Source organism: Taudactylus pleione, unplaced genomic scaffold (assembly GCF_031769625.1).
Source record: "Taudactylus pleione unplaced genomic scaffold, aTauple2 ptg000179l, whole genome shotgun sequence".
NCBI lineage: Eukaryota > Metazoa > Chordata > Amphibia > Anura > Myobatrachidae > Taudactylus > Taudactylus pleione.
The window spans coordinates 15679635-15693526 of NW_028284581.1; the positions used below are offsets into that span (position 1 = coordinate 15679635).

General features: G+C 42.6%; 1 protein-coding gene across 1 annotated transcript in view; it reads right to left on the reverse strand.

Moving 5' to 3' along the window:
- Positions 1–13892, reverse strand: part of CTDP1 (CTD phosphatase 1) — a 165461-nt gene that overhangs the window by 97738 nt on the left and 53831 nt on the right. The window contains exon 5 of the mRNA XM_088475897.1: positions 9140–9290. Within this exon, the coding sequence (XP_088332023.1) occupies positions 9140–9290 (151 nt within the window). The remainder of the gene's footprint in view (positions 1–9139; positions 9291–13892) is intronic.

Consider the following 13892-nt stretch of genomic DNA (forward strand, 5'->3'; position numbering starts at 1 on the left):
GGGTGTGGCACAATATGGATTTGGGCCCTAGGGTGTGGCACAATATGGATTTGGGCCCTAGGGTGTGGCACAATATGGATTTGGGCCCTAGGGTGTGGCACAATATGGATTTGGGCCCTAGGGTGTGGCACAATATGGATTTGGGCCCTAGGGTGTGGCACAATATGGATTTGGGCCCCAGGGTGTGGCACAATATGGATTTGGGCCCTAGGGTGTGGCACAATATAGATTGGAGGCAGGTATGGGCATGTGGAAGAATCTGATGACCATTGAAGGCACATGTGTGGTGGTCTGAAGGCATGTGAAGAGGTTGAGGGGCATCGATGGGGCACGTGTGATTGTTCATACTAATTTTCATATATTTTGGTAGTGGATGATGGTCTGGCTCCTGAACTTTTAAGCTGGCTCCTAGATTTTACAAAAATGTGTCAAGTCCTGCACTAGGGGATAGTACTCGAATGACGTACACACACTGTCGATCCAGACGCAGAACTGGCACAGGAGGATGACACTTTAGGAGATTAACGCTAGGAATAAATCACTATTTGAGGGAGTATGAAACCTGGAACGCTGCAACAGCAAGTATTCACTAGAAGAGCGACATTGTACAGGCAACCTCCTGTTGTCCAGAGCTTGGCTAAAATATCCTATGGTAGCGGAGCAACACATGGATGTCCTAGCAGACCCCAGGCATAATCCTGAGCGCGTCACTCGCCGCTGCACCTGGCGTCTGACTGCTCGAGAGGTCAGGGGAAGCCGATGCTGAGGTGAGTAACAGCCGATCCTAGGCAGAAACCTGACAATATACGTGTATGCAATGGTGTAGAATACAGCTCACACTCAATAACTGACTGTTTTGCACCATGCAGTGACTTTTAACCACTAATCTGATGATTTTTTACTTGGTGAAACCGGTCAGAAATTGTAATTGTTCCATTTTTTTTTTTTTTTTTATATAGTTTAAAAAGTATTTTAAGAATATATTTAAATATTTAGTGAAGAAAAAAAATATGCCTTGGTTATAAAATAACTTTCCACTAGCAATAGACCCATCCCCAGTGATCATAAATCACAACAGTACCCCCCCCATATGAATAAAAATCACTATTATGAATCCCTCCACCACACCCACTGATGCTAGATTCCCCTCCATGGACAAGTCTTCCCTCTCCCACACATGCAGAGTGCAGCAGAACGTGTGTCAGGGGGGACTGATGAATAGCGCCCCCTGCTGCAGCAGATATCTGCAAGGAAGGGGTGCGCGGCCGACTCTCCTGACAACTAAGGGAACCCTTCAAAAATGTAGGCAATTACTATTAATAATCACCATTATTACTGCACTGTTGAATGTCTCTGCATTTGGAATGTATATAGAAAATTGCTGAGTTATACCCATATCGTGACAATAATGATAAATCAAATCAGAGATAACAAATATGTACATTTTATAAGTGTCAATGTACTGGTTATAATACAATTTGTACAATGTAATTCCATGTGTGTTTTTCAAATAGAACTATAGAATTTGACCACAGGATCAATATAAGTTACCCTTTTGCATGTATTATTTTTATCGGAGCGAGGGCATTTTTTTTTTTTTTATGACGTTACCAGTAAAATTAAGGTTTGCCCTATACATTCTTTTCTCTCTTTACTGCATGAGTGCTCACCATATTAGGACACTAGCCATTGGCTTAGTCTAAATTTTTGTTAAAAAGTTCTTACTTATGTTACCTTTCCTCCCCTTCTTTGTTTTTATATTTAAAATCATTCACTCACATCAGTCGATGATAACAAATGCTGTACATGGTCATTTCTGAAGTTTTGTTATGCAGGTTTGTTTTATTTTATTGGCCCTCAAACCTGTAAACAGTATGTGAGGTGTTACCTGTGACCCACTGAAGTAGCACTATAACCTCGCTCTTCCTGCTACGAATATCTTCCTATAGAACCAAGTACTTTCCTGGCTACTCCCACTGCTTGCTTACTTATAGAATATAGGAAGCTGAGACACATGTAGCTTGCTGGATCTAGATCACATATATCATGTAGGACACACAGTGCTCACATCATTGCAGTTTTCTTGCCAGTCAGCAAGGGCATAATGACCTCTGACACTCTCTACCTTCTACATCTAAGTAGCTATCAGTTGTTACATGTATTAACCCTTTTTCACTATAAAGTATGTATGTGTGTATGTAAGCATGGAGAGATATCTTCATAACTAACATGCTGCAATACTTCACCATGCTTTTATAACTTTATTATTTACAGATTATAACTAGATTATAAATGAGGTCACAGAAGACATATATAGGTATTAATGAAATAAATAAGGCATATAAGGTTTAAATAAGACAGTTTTTTTTTTCCCAATGGAATGTGTGCAGTCTTCAAAAATCTGATCCTCCCAGAGTTTTACCCACTAAAATTGGCATTTGGTGTCACACTCGGCATGATTTCTAATCAGACTACACCCTTTTAATAAGAATATCTAAACTTAAATTATGACACATAGGCCCTCATTCAGAGCCACTCGTTAGCGGCAGTACGCTCGTTCAGAGCGATGTTCGCACATCTGCGCATGCGTACGGTTTTTAGTACGCATGCGCGAACCAGTCAGTGCGGCCGAAAATCGTTGGTACGCAATATAGCGAGGGCCTGCTATTTTGAGTGACAGAATGAGGCGTATGTGGGTGGTAACAGGGGAAGGTGCTTGAAAACGGGGAGTGGAGATCCGAACGCAGGCGTGCTTAAAGGTCAAAACAGGCGTTTTAAGGGAGTGCATAATTAATACAGCAGCGTCATTGACCACGTCACTTGGTTTTTTTTAACTCAGAACTGCTCGCAAAATAGCGGTTGAAAACACCAACCACAAGAATAGCGAGCAGTTCATACGCTGTACGATGTACTCGATTAATCTAATAAATAGCGGACATGACGTATGGTGCGTGCGGCCAGGGGGCGTTTTTATCAAATAAACGAGCGTATGTTTTGCTCGCTCGTTCAGACTTAGAGGTGGGAACAGACTGCAATTTGCAAACAGATCATTTGAATAGCCACCCCTTGTTTTTGAACGAACGACCACAAATAGCGAACGGCTCTGAATCAGGCCCATAGTCCAGATTTAATAGTGGCAAACCATATTGCTTTTCGCCAGTAAGAACAAACACCTTTAACCCAGCTTCATAAGCTTTATCACTACATAGCACAAACTGGTAATTTATTATTATGTATAAGCTAATAGAAATACAACGGGATAAATTATTTTATGCCTAATGCTCTAGTGCAGGTCTATCAAATAGTATGCTTATGTTATAGATGTCATTTCCCACTGCTGCAAAAAGCCTGCAATATACAGTTCATTTTGCTTAGATATAATTACTGTATTTTACTAACGCACAAGCCTGTAAACTGCGTGTTACTGCCCAAGCTTGTAAACTGCTCTAATATGTACCATAAACAACATGCTTCTGTTACACATTCTAAAACAAACATAATAAATAATAATTATAGGCTTCTCCTTCATCTAGTATTATGACGATTGAAACCAAAATATCTATTTTGGAAGAACAAGAAAATCCACTATTAGCCATACAGATTTGGACACACTTGCTGGTAGGAATCGGTATGTAATACCGCCAACCGCTTGGCCGGCAGTTCGATTCCCGGAAGCGTGAGGCCGACAGTGGAACAGATCCCGGCAGCGGCAGCCCGACAGCGCTGGAAATCCCGATCATCCCCACGTAAGTATGAACTAACCTAACCTACCCCCCTAACCCTAACCCTCCCTTAGGGGTGCCTAACCCTAACCTCCCCCCAAGTGCCTAACACTAATCCCCCCTAAGTGCCTAAACCTAACCCCCCCCCTTCCCCGTTGCCTAACCCTAACCTCCCCCCGGGGGTGCCTAATCCTAACCCCCCCCTTCCCCTAGCCTAACCCTAACCTCCCTGGGGGGGTGCCTATCCCTAAGTCCCCCCCCCGGGAGCCCTAAACCCAACCCTCAGCGGCTGCCCGCTCGCGGCGCCTGGCATCCCTTCGACCGGGATGCCCGGTGTCGGTGAAATGAGCAGCGTCTACATCTAGACGCCAGTCATTTCACCCTCGCTGAGATATGTCAGGAAGCCGGCTGTCGGTATAATGTCTGCCGGCTTCCCGATTGCATCCCTGCTGGTACCCTTACAGCTCATTGAAACAATGCTTCATTCCTCCTCAAAACTGATTAAATGAAAAGCTGTTGCCTTCTGTATACCTTTACTAGGTCATAGAATAAAGCAAAAAAAACTGTGAAGAGAGATAAATGATTGACAGTTTTGTTAGCATCCCTTAGAATAGATAATAATTGGATTATAGTGATATTTCAAACTTACTGATTAGAAGGTTGAAGACATGTTGTGCTAATTCAAGACAGCAATTATTCAGCTTATTTAAATTGAGAAAACTACCCACTCTGCTGTTTGGTATCATTGTGTGCACCACACTGACATGGACCAGAGAAAGCAAAATAGTTGACTGAGGAGATCAGAGAGAAAATTATAGACAAGCATGATAAATGTAAAGGCTATAAAACAGTCAAAAGCAGCTTGATGTTCCTGTGAAAATTATTATTAAGAAGGTTACAGTCCATGGGACTCTAGCCAACCTCCCTTGATGCAGCCACCAAAGGAAAATTAACCCCAGAGTAATCAGAAGGATAGTGAGAATGATTCCAAAGAGGAACTCCAAAGTCATGGCACGTCAGTGTCCGATTGCACCATCCAATACTTCTAAGCAACTGTAGGCTCCATGGAAAAAGATGCAGGAGGACTCCACTTTTGAAAAACAACATATAAAAGCCAGACTGGAATTTGCTAAACTGCACATTGACAAGCCACAATGCTTCTGGGCGATTGTCCTTTGGACAGATGAGTCAAAACTGGAGCTTTTTGGCAAGTCACATAAGATCTATGTTCACAGACAAAAAAAATTATGCTTTCAAAGAAAAGAAACTATACCTAATATGAAACATGTAGGAGGCTCTTATGTTTTGGGGGTGCTGTGCTGTGCCTGACACGTAGTGCCATGAATCTCAAGACTATTAAGGCATTCTGGAGCAAAACCTACTGCCCAGTGTCAGAAAGCTCTGTCTCAGTTGCAGGATATGAGTCCTCCAACAGGATAATGACCTTAAACACACAGCTAAAAGCACCCAAGAATGGATAAGAACAAAACATTGGGCTATTCTGTCTGAAGTGATCGTCTATGAGCCCTGACCTGAATCCTATCGAACATCTATGGAAGAGCTGAAACATGCTGTCTGGAGAGGGCACCCATCAAACCTGAGACAGCTGGAGCAGTTTGCTCAAAAAGAGTGGGCCAAATTACATGTTGACAGGTGCAGAAGTCTCATTCAGAGCTACAGGAATTGCTTGATTGTAGTGATTGCCTCTAAAATGTTGTGCAATAAAATATTAGGTTGTGGGTCACATCAATTTTGTCCATGACATGTTCATTTGTATTATTTAAAATATTCTGTTGATCCAAAAATCAAATGTGAAGTCTGGTTTCTATTAAATATGGAATAAATAATGACGGATGCCAATTACTTTTGCCAGTTTCAGGTTATTTCAGAGAAAAATATGGTGGTTATTTTTCGTGGAAGGGTACAAAAAAAATGTGTTCACGACTGTAAAGCAGTACAGGAGGGCTGCTATTTTCTTCTAGTAAAGAAAACACAAATAAACTGCAAGATGAACTTTAATCCAACATCAGTGTCCTTTGGTACAATTTACCAAAAAAACTTTATGCCAGTGCACTTGAGTGATGCATAGTTCCCTGGTGATACAGGGCTTCCAGCTGCAGTTGTTAAAAAAGACTCACCTTGCAAAGCCATTACTGGAGACTCCTAGTGATTGGTACAGCAGGCGATTCCCTGAGGCCCCAATATAAAACAAATAGTCACCACCCTTAGCCATAATTCCCAATCCACAGATTATTAAAAACACACAGAGAAAAAATTCACCGTACATAACATTACCCCCCCAAGACACTTACCTATGTTGACAGCTGATGGAGCCAGCAACACAGCAGCCTCATGCAGAAAGTGGAGGTGTGGACAACACAGGAAGGGAAAGAGTAAAAAGAAAAAGAACAATGGGAGATAGGAGGAGAGGGGCAGTAGAAGGCAGGAATGTCATTGGTAACTGGTCCTGGGGAGGGGCCAGCCTGGGAGGCACGGCAGAAGTGGGGGCCGGCCCACCTGAATACAGGGATGGCTCCGATAATGATAGACCACCCAGATCAAAGCTCCAGGGTCCTGCAGAACCCCCAATACATCCCACAATGAGTGAGGGTCTCAGTATACTATTAAATATGGATGGGAGAAAAATTAACAAAAAAAAAAGGTGGAGGAAGGCAGATACCAGGGATCCACTGGCCATGCGGTAGGTGCCTGGATCTCATACTGATCTCATCAAAGGATCTTGCCCAGACCAATGGGTCAACAAAAGTGCCAAAGGAGGGCCGCATGCAGTCTTCAGGATGAGCTGCTGATCTAGGACTTAAATAATTTTTGTGAATAAAGCGATATAACCTCCATTACTGAAGTAATATGGTGGCTATATACAAGTAGTAGTTATGGCAAGATCAAGAGAGACCCAAACATCAAGGATTTAATGGAATTTGAAATTACAAGTTACTTGCATAGCAAATACAAACAGTTAAGCTCTAAACCTCCTGAACAGTATACAATAAGGAAAAAAGGGTAATAAATCTTACGCCAAACTTATTTCAGCCAAAGTTACGTGTCTTGATCCAGAATTAAATGGACATTGTACACTCAGATACCCCAAATGTTCATCAGTTGGAGAATATGGAACAAAATCATATAAAAATGTATTAGAAAATGATACTTGATTGATAGTCACTGTAGCAGGTTAAAAGCATGCAGGTGACTGCCCCACAGAGAACTAACTCCGCAAAGGTGATGAGAAGAAAACTTTCAATCACAAGTGTGTAAACCACAAAGGCTTACCTCTAATCAGCAAGAACATGCACATCTGGGTTTCTTTTCCTCCATTTAAATGATCATGTAGTATAGAGCTTATACAAAAAAAGGATACCTTGAGAAAGACACCCAGGTGTTGAAACATGTCAGTTAAGTGACTGGACGGACTTTGGTTTATCCACTACCAGCGGATCGAGAGCAGTTGCAAGTATAGAAATACTCGGGTTTTCATCTTTTGCGCTGTTCCATGCTGATCCAATATATTTTCATCTTTCTGGTACGGATGCCATTTCTGTTTTTAATATTCAGAAATTGCGATATTGAATCTACACCATGAGAGAGGTTTTCCTTTTTTGTATGAGCTCTACACTACATTGATCAATTAAATGGAGGAAAAGTTAGCATTCTGCTACTTTGTGGTTTACACACCTGTGATTGAAAGTTCTCTTATTGTCACCTTTGCGGAGTTAGTTCTCTGTGGGGAAGTCACCTGCATGCTTTTAACCTGCATTCAGGGTGTGCAACAGCAGGGGCTGGCTGGCAACTTTTAGCCTGGGGGGCAAATGCATGCAGGCGGCCCTGGCAGAGGAGTAGCGTGTAGCCGGGGTGCCCAGAGCACATGCGTGCTACGGCACCCCCCCCTCAAGTGTTCCAGGGAGGAGGCGGGTCCATATGGGATTAATGTAAAGTAAATATAAAGATTAGGGGCAGCCCCCTGTAGTGGTGCCCATATGCAGTGCCCCCTGTGACCCAGGAGAGGACCCCCTTATGCAGGTGTCCAGTAGTGATCCCCCCCTAAGCAGTGCCCCTTATGCAGTGCCCCCAGTAGTGGTCCCCCCTGTAGTAAGCCCCTTATATAGTGCCGCCAGTAGTGGTGCCCCCTATGCAGTGCCCCTTATATAGTGCCCCCAGTAGCAGTTCACCCCCCATGCAGTGCCCCCAATAGTGGTAACCCTTATGCAGTGTCCCCAGTTGTAGTCTCCCCCCTATGCAGCACCCCCAGTATTGCACTTTATATAGAGCCCCAAGTAGTAGACCCTCCCCCCCTATGCAGTGCCCCTAGTAGTAGACCCTTCCCCCCTATGCAGTGCTAGTAGTAGACCCTTCCCCTCTATGCAGTGCCCCTAGTAGACCCTTCCCCCCTATGCAGTGCCCCTAGTAGTAGTCCCCTCCCCTTGTAGTGCCCCTAGTAGTAGTCCCCCCCCTTGTAGTGCCCCCAGTAGTAGTCCCCCCCTTGTAGTGCCCCCAGTAGTAGTCCCCCCCTTGTAGTGCCCCCAGTAGTAGTTCCCCCCCCCCCCCCCCGTAGACACACATCGTAATAATAAAAAAAAAAAACACTTACCTGAATCCCCGCTCCCGCTGCTCCTCCGTCTGTCCTCCCAGGCCGGCCCGCTCTGCATTATGGGAGAGACGTCATGATGCCTCTCCAGTTACCCACTGCAGGAGCCGGAAGTTGGAGCGGCTCCAGCAGTGGGCGCAGCAGCAGCTAATGAGAGTCTCTCTGACGCTCATTGGCTGCTACTTAAAACAAACACACACCTGCCGGAGTGGGTGGCTGTGGGTTTGTCCGTCCGGTCAGCGCTACACACGCGGTGCAGCTGTGTCACAAAGATACAGACTGCCCGTGGCCTGCATGGCGCTGCGGCCTGGGGGGCACATGGCACCCTGCCTCCCGGCCCAGCCCGCCACTGTGCTACAGCAACTATCAATTATTTTATAATACAATTTTTATATGATTTTGCTCCATATTCTCCAACTGATGGACATTTGGCGTATCTGAGTGTACAATGTCCATTTAATTCTGGATCAAGACATCCCCTTTGGCTGAAACAAGTTTGGCACAAGTTTTATTACCCTTTTTTCCTTATTGTATATATGTTTTACAAGATCTGATGACTTGTATAAAGGGTTTGGGTCCTGCAGCGCCGAATATCATGTTTTTATTATCTATTTGTTGTATTTTCACCTCCTGAACAGTACTCTTAAAACACATAAACATTTTCTTGCAAGTGTTACGTAAACGTATGATGTCCAAATCAGTATCAATACCTATAAATTATAGTAAAAGTTAAAAGGTTATTGATGCAAAACACAAATTTAAACTGCCATTCTGACATTTACATTTCAGTGACTGCTATAATATTAGTACTAACCTGCAATAGTATGAGCATAAAGCCTGCTACCAAAGGTAAAAACATGCAGCTCGTACAGCTTGGCAATCTTCTCTAAAAATTCTTTACAATGAGGACGCAGACGGGTGTGCAGCATTGGTTCCCCTCTACCTAACTGGAAATGGAATATTCCCTGTAAAATAACAAAACGTGAGTTAATTAAAACAAGATCCTAAAATATTATTAGATTTGGACACTACAAATGACAAAGTTACTCTTGAAAATCTCAACCTTGTATAGAATGTAGAAGTGGCTGCAAACTATATAAATTAGTAGCAGAACAGAAAGGGGTTCATGTTGGAGTTGGGAGTATTCTGCACCAACACAGGCAAAATGCGGGCAACATAGGAGCATTTTCCATAGATTGCAGAGATGACACATCCAGCTCTGTGGCGTTGGCGTAAACCTAGCGCATATGCTAAGAGAGAACTGCAGTTTGTGCTCCTACCTTATATCAAGATGTGGTTTTACAAAGGTAATAATAAATGCTAGTTTCAGTACACAATTCAAACACAAATGAGTACCCAGACAGAATGCCAACACAGCCATCCCGAAAAGATCAGGATACAGACGTCGGCATCCAGACCGCCGGCATCCCGATGGGAAGTATGGGGTTAGGGTGGGGATGGAGGGGTTAGGGTTAGGCACAGACCCGGGAGGGTTAGGCACAACCGGGGGGAGGTTAGGGTTAGGCACCACCGGGGGGAGGGTTAGGGTTAGGCACCACAAGGGGGGTGTTGGGGGGGGGGGGGGGGGGGGAGAGGGGGAGGGTTAGGCGACTTACAGGCCCCTGTTGGGATCCTGAACATTGGAATGCCGCTGTCGGTCTTCTGACCGCCGGTCAATCGTATATATTCCGTCTGGACAGGGTTATTAATAAAGACTATGGGGTTTATGTCCTAAGACATAAAGCCCTAAGTCTAAATACTAAATGAACCTTATTTTTACCATGTAAAATACAATCTTACATCCATTGTCTTCCCTTTAAAAATAAAGGAAATAATCACCTATATAATCACCATATTATCGCAAATATGACTTAAATAATTAAGATCCATCACTGAAGCCCTACAAAACAACATTATCAGTGAGACACTCAGAAGTGGCTGATAATCAATACATACATGAGTACTCCTGACACGTATGTGTTGCTTTAGTAGTCTGCATGGGACTCATTTGTGTAAGCATGCCCTTATCTGTGCCGCCTCTCCAAATATAGGGAGTCATAAGTATAAAAAAGAGCCCTAGTTGCCGTCGGGATACAAATGCAAACATTTATGGTGCATGTGAGCAATAGAAAGTAGTTAATTTGAGTAAAGCAAAAGAACCGGAAATTGCGCTTACACCCATCTCAACATGAGCCTCAGTCTTTTAGTAAGCGGCTTCTCTCCTTATACTGTAAAAATAGAGAGCTATTTTAGACATGCTAGTGCAGCACACTGGATCTGTAGTGTTGTTCAACTATAAAACTAGGATCTGCTTACAGAGATCACAGAAGTGTTACCTCATAACTTTAAAAATACATTTTAAGACAGCATCCTCATTATGAAGTCTTACCATCAGGGTATGGTATTGTATTCAAATTCAACATTTTTAAATTTAGTGACATTAGCTATCGAGGAAATTCGTTCCTTAGCAATAAACTGGTGGTACTTAGCTGCTAAAAGTGCTCTTCATTTTTAAACTTTTGACAATTAAGTAGTACCATGACTCAAGGAGAATGGCAGATGAAACCATTAATATTACCATACTTTATCTTGCTGCATAACCTTCTTTGCTTTATCTAGTTACTTTGTGAGTATTTTTGTTGAAAATGTTCAAATAACAAAACAAATGAACAAAATGACATCACAACAAAATGCACAAGCTAGAACAGGCTGAGTACATAGAATGCGTCTTTTGTAAACAGTACATTTCGATTTATGTAGTTATCTTTAAAACGAGATTAATCTTATGCAAATGAAATGTTGAAGACGTGTGGAGTGACTTCATCACTTCACTGATCCCTCTAGTCCTTGAGCTCTTTCAAGCCACCATAAAAAGATTATCAGCCTTCCCTCTCCGCTTTTCCAGCAGTCAGTATTTCTGATAATCGTCGCTCCGCATTGCCCACCCCATCATAGAATAAGTATGCAGGCCATACTTATTGTACGCTTTACTATAATGATCAGCTCCATTCCTGTTCCCGGGACATCGTATTCACCAATTATTATGAATCAGCTAGCTATTATGCCCTTGACTAGTCACAATTAATACATATTTGTGATGGATGGACTTGTGCTCTGACTGGGTAGGAATAGGGGAGAAATTACTAGCAAGTACATAGTAGTGATCGGAGTGTTTGGTAAGAGCAGGGCATATACTGAGACTGTGGCTCTGGGTGAATCAATCTGTATTTGAAAACAAACTCTGTAGTGTATTTAACTAGGGCAGGGAAGTTCAAACCTATTTTCTTGGAGTGCCAGATTTAGAAAGTGACTTTGAATGGAGGGTCACAATTTTATTTCTCGCAATTCAAGTAAATAGGTGCAGTTCTTTAATGGTAGGTACACACATGGTGATCTATCGCTCGTTCTATCGACAAGCAATATATCGCGAGTGCATGGATGCTGTGGTGTTATCTGGTATTACAGCATACCATAACTTGTAATATTGTATCATTGATTACTGCCTTACCAGGGCAGTGAGGAAGCTAAAGAGCAGAGATGGCTGCTGACAGCTGGTAGGCTGCCAACAGCGCCGTGAAGGAGGGCACCAGCTCGTTGGTGGGGACACATCCACAGTGAATTAAAGTAGCACTGGGGAGGATGGAGGACATCAAGCAGGACGCAGCAGGAGCCAGGAGGTGCTCTCCTAGTTACTTGTGCGACCATTAAAACCGCACATAGGCAGCCAGGGCAGCCGCACAAGGTACAACTGGATGACCCAGAGCAGTTACTGGAGATCCAGCCCAGGCACGTGGCTCTGCTAGAACACGGGGGTCAAATTGCAGCAGGTGGCGGGCAGTGTTTACCCTGCAGACCGTAGGTTCTGGACTCCGCTGAACTAGGGTATATATTTCTATGCATCCACATTTTCCATAGTGAAAACAAAAACAATCCTACTACAAAATTGTATACATGCACCTCAAATTATGTATATAATTTAGTCAACATCTACATTAGTAGATGAAAGATTTGGAATGTGGTAGCTGTAAAGAGCATCCCAGACTTTAGCTGTTATGAATTTGAATAGGATGGTCTGTGATGTAGTGAGGACACTATGATTGCCCTCTCTGTTGTATATGAAGGAACCAAACCGCATATCAAGGGCTGGCTGTTGTGAACCTAGGGAAAAAAAGGTGTGTAGGGGCCAGTACACAAGGGACTGGTCACAAGAAAAGCTGTACCTACTATACTTTACTAGTTAAGGGTGATTTTGTGACTCATCTTCACATACCATACTAAATGTATTTAACCACTTAACTGCCGCGGTCGCATGGGATGCGAACGCAGCAAACTGTGCATCAGCTGACAAGGTGCGACCGTACCATCCCGTTGTGTGTTTGAAGAGGAAATCCATTCCACAAATGTGCAGAACGGATCTCCTCTCACGGGACTCTCCTGCGGACCCAGCAATTTCGGACTAGTTTTGATGGAAAAAATGCTTATTAAGTGATTAACGAACACCAAGTAAAATAAAGTGAACAAAGTTATTAAGGCTAAGTCCAGACCAACATTTTCGCTTTGCTGGCTGCATGCGGAGGTGCGAGTCCTCATCTTCCATGTCTGCACTTGATATTTTCTTTAGAGAAGAGTAATATAAAAAAGCTTTTATTTCAAGTTTGACTTATTTTTTGAATCTCAATAAAGAGTACAGATATTTTGGGAGCACTTCTAAAGTCGCAAAACGCAAGAATACATGTAACAAATGCCTAGCTGGGATCATGATTTATGATTTTAGATCAATATTTACTAAATAAATTTCTATAGTCCTGAAGGAAAAAAACAAAACTACTGCATATGCAGAAGTAACAGAGCGATTACCTGTGATGGGAAGGCACTTGGCTTGCCCAAAACATTCACTTGAGCAAGAAAATGCAGCAAGTAGCATTTGCAAAATATGCTACACACCCAAACACAAGTCAACACAATTGGGTATGGGGGTCATTTGAATTACTTGGCTTTATATTACGATCTATTCACATGCCCAGTGATACACACTATTTCAATGTACACAATTAAACACCAATGGGTATGAGATCCTAGTCAGGGTTTTTATATATCTTCCATCTTCAATAAAAATGGACCAAACACCCAGCCTTCCATCTTTCTCTAAATGTATGCTATATATTAGACCCAATGAAATTATAAGGAATGGTCTCAACAGAAACCAAATTTTCTTTTTACACTATTTATACAAATTACATGAGATTAGTTATCTTAAGACGTAAGAAAACAAAATAAAAATAAAAAGACCTCCATTCATTCTCCATTTCATTGAGACTTTACAGCTCAGAGTCAGAGTAAGATCTAGTGAACGAATAAAAAAGTTGCGGATTTTGTTGAATTCTGAGGCAATACACTGTGTGAATGGAGGATGCCATCCCCTGTATACTGGGCCACAGAGGAAACAATGTGACAATGCAAGCAAATCTGCTAATTAGTCACTTCAGATCTCACAACTAAAAATCTAGAGTATCACAGAGAAGCCAATGTGATTAAAGAAAATATACCTAACTGGTTCAAGTCCATTG